We start from the raw sequence: 3629 nt of genomic DNA on the forward strand, positions 1-3629 counted from the left end.
TGATGATCATATGTGTCATCTAAGACGCAGAGAGAGAGAGAGAGAGAGAGAGAGAGAGAGAGAGAGAGAGTAATATAAAAATGGGATGAGATTGAAAGGTAATTTAATAATTTCACTTATTTCATGGGACATGTAGCTTTCACATGGGTCAAAAACTAATAAAATCGTGAAAATTTGGACGAAAAAACTAACGGGCCGTTTGGTTTAGTATTTTAAATTTATTTTTTTGTTTTTAAATTTTGTTTTCTAATTCTAATTTAAATTTAAAAAACAGATTTAGAATTATTTTTCAGAATATTTTAAAATATTGTTTGGTTATGTTTTACATTCAATTGTTTTGGAGTTTAATTTAAAATATAAGAGAGAGAAAATAGAAAACACATTTTCATTGTTTTTTGTTTTCTAAACAAAATTTAAAGAAAAATAAATATGATTCTAAATTTGTTTTCTAAGTACTATAACTAAAAATTGTTTTCTAAGGCATTAGCGTAATTTATCTTAAAATAAAATAAAGAATCCAGCTAAAAACACTGCTTTTATCATAGTTACCATCTCGCCAAAATGCAAGAATCCAATTACACTCAAGTGACTCAACGCCTTAAACACCGTACACAAATAACAAGACACAAAAAATAGTCATTACATTATAAACAGACCATAATGCTACATTATATTTATACACAAAATAATACACAGCTCCGAAGAACACAAGATAATAATAATCACATTCATAATCATTATTATTAATTTTCTTTTTTAATTTCCCTTCCTAACTGATTCCTCACTGTACAAACGATTTTCCTCTCTCTCAAAATGAATTTAAAAAAAAAAAAAAAAAAAAAACAATTCCAGCTAAAAAACTGCTGTTAGTGATTAATCTCGCCAAAAACGAAAGAATGAATCCAAATTCCAAAGAAACGACAACAGAGCACTCAAAAAACGAGAAATCAATTCCTAAGCTGTTTGGGCAGCTTCTGGGAGAACAACCTGCAAGCGTCCATGCTCAAGTTCATGGCGGCGGCGACGGCAACGAAAGCCGCCGCGTCCTCCGAGCAGGTGACGTGCTGAACCCCCACCTCCACCTCCGGCCGACTGCTCTTCCCGGCCCCCTCCACCGTCGCCGACATCACGAACCCCCGCGGCGCCACCGGCCCGAACCCGAAATCCGACCCCGACCCCGACCCCGGCCTCGACCCCGACCCGAAATCCAGGCTGCTGTGAGGACTGTGCGTCGGCGAGGACGACGACGAAGGCGACGACGTCGAGTCGATCGTGAATTTGCCTCCCGCGGCGGCGCTCACTGCGTCGCTGGCCAGAGTGGCTGCGGCGGCGGACGAGAATTCGGACAAGAGGTCGAACTTGTATCCGACGGAGTCGCTCTTCTCGCGCCAGGCTTCGAGGCGGCCCCAGGGCTTCCACGTGCCCTCCCCCGGGCGGAGGATCAGCCACGCTCCCGGGTTGCCTCGGCTCACTCTGTCCGACCCCGGAGAGGCCACGAACGGGGTCACCATCGAAGCCACGGCCACCGGCGAGCCCGAGAGGTCGTGGATTGTGATGGACCATCCTTTTCGCTCTTTCGACGTGCTGTCTTTCGTCTTCTTCCTCAACATCATCCAATTTCTTGACCCACTCGTTTCGGACATTGAACTGCTATCCAAACAAAGAAAGAAAAAAAATTCGTTAGTTTTGTTTGACTTGTTAATTAAACAAGTGTGTGTTCTTTTAAGTCTGACCTGCTTAATTAGCCTAATATTAACATCGAAAACATTGGTTACTTGAATGCAGACTATCATTTCAACTTCCACTTGATAATTAACTCGCGCAATTATTATTATTTATTAACCGAGACTAATTAGATAATCAAGAACGATTACGCGGAATAAACGGGTATTATACTCTAGAATTCGTTTCGTGAATAATGCTTAGCGGGAATTTTGAATTCAGAGGGTTTGAATGCAAGAAAACAAATCTTTATCTTTTCTTTTGAATTTGACGAACCTGTTTTTGAGATCACTGTTGCTTCTGAACCCGAACTTGCAAGTGAAAACCGGCTGTTTGACGTTCCCTTGGACTTGAAATACCTGAGGACTACACTCCGGCTCGCCGTCGAAAAGGAACACGAACCTCGGGTCCGGCTCGGCGCGAACGATCAAGTGAAGCTGCGGCGACGGAGGCTCCGTCGACGACGACACTCTGTTCGTCCTCCTCCGATCGCCGATAGAAATCCAGCCTTGTTGAAATACGCAAGGCCTGGTCTCGGCGATCCTCAGATCCAACGGCACAGAAATTTTTCCGACGAGCTTGCCTCCGGCCAGTCCGCACGCGGCGACGGGACTTCTGCCGGCGTAAACCGAGATTTTTAGGCGTGGCTGTTTGTCGGCGAAACCATCGATCTGAGCGCGATTGAGGCTGAAGCACGCCGCGACGGAGCGATTGCCGTTGTCGCCGTCTCCGATGGCGGAAAATTGCTCGGGGAAGCCTTTGAGCTTTATCTTGCAGAAACACGAAGACGATGTTGAAGATGAAGGCGAAGACGGCGGAGAAGAGAGCCTTGGCTCGGCGGCGGATTTCAGGACCAAGTCTCCGACGAGAATCCGGACGAACGGACAAGGATCCATGGCGGTGAGTTTTCCAGGTTCGAAGGGTGAGAGAGAGAGAGAGAGAAAGAGAATGAAAGTGTTGTGAGATTATTTTTGTTTGGTGTAAGACTTTTAGTGTGGTTTTGTAGAGAAGAGGGATTTGAAGAGAGAGATAGTAAGAGCTGTATTTGTGTGTAATTGTAGTGAGAGAAAGAAAGCTTGGAGGTGGTTACAGGCTGTATCGAAATACACAGCTGGGTGACATTTCGGATATGCCATGGGCAATTATACCATGGGCTCAACTCTACTTCATTTTCTGTGTACTCAATTATTATTTTTCCTTTTATATTCTGTCATTTATATTTCCATATATAAAAATATAAATATATTATTGTTGTATATTAAGGTAAAACACCTGTATTGTACAAGGAAATGAATAGCTTTCCATATATTTCCTTGCTCTTTATAAATTCTGTCTCATTATCAGAATTAACTCTTTATAATACGAGTTAATGTTTTTGCGTTTTTTTTAATATATTTATCACATTATTTTCGGAAATTAAATGTATAGACCAGAAATTTCAGCTATTTCTCCATCACATGAAAAATCGAGTTAATACATGCTTGCTTGCAATGTGACAAGATGTGAACAATTCACATTATAGATAAAAAAATAAAAAATAAAAAAATCGTAAGAGTACCAATTGTATGTATTTCTATGTACGGATTATGAATTTTTTATTTTTTTTTATTATATAACTTTTCTCAAGAAATGAATATCATCTTACTCGGCAATGTCATTGCAATATCATCAATGTAGATATATCTTTTTTCGTTTGCCGTTTTATATATTTTGTTTTCAACTGATCAATATTGAAGGAATACATGAAAGTTATTGAGATGTTTAAAAATAGAAGAGAGAGTCCATTTAGAAATACATTGTCAAATCGAAATGGTCATAAATCTTTGTATAACGATGCTGCGATGGTTTAGTCATAGCATTTGGAAAAGTCTAAATTTTTTTTTTCTCTGATTGGAAAAGTCTAAGTT

General features: G+C 40.5%; 1 protein-coding gene across 2 annotated transcripts; it reads right to left on the reverse strand.

Annotated features, from left to right (window-relative positions):
- Positions 1–704: 704 nt before the first annotated feature.
- Positions 705–2835, reverse strand: LOC149389773 (uncharacterized). 2 transcript variants are annotated; one of them, XM_089624113.1, is made up of 2 exons: positions 1999–2835; positions 705–1650 (listed from the first exon to the last, which is right to left on the reverse strand). In XM_089624113.1, exons 1-2 carry the CDS (start codon positions 2616–2618, stop codon positions 948–950), a joined length of 1323 nt encoding a protein of 440 aa, XP_089480239.1. In that variant the 5' UTR covers positions 2619–2835; the 3' UTR covers positions 705–947. The 2 variants fall into 2 exon arrangements, with proteins under 2 accessions (XP_089480239.1, XP_089480240.1); XM_089624114.1 differs by having other exon boundaries at positions 705–1647; positions 1999–2812.
- Between the last annotated feature and the right edge of the window lie 794 nt (positions 2836–3629).

The sequence above is a fragment of the Urtica dioica genome, chromosome 8 (assembly GCF_054948205.1).
Source record: "Urtica dioica subsp. dioica isolate 48M chromosome 8, U.dioica_male_clone48M_v1_H2, whole genome shotgun sequence".
In the NCBI taxonomy this organism is placed as follows: domain Eukaryota; kingdom Viridiplantae; phylum Streptophyta; class Magnoliopsida; order Rosales; family Urticaceae; genus Urtica; species Urtica dioica.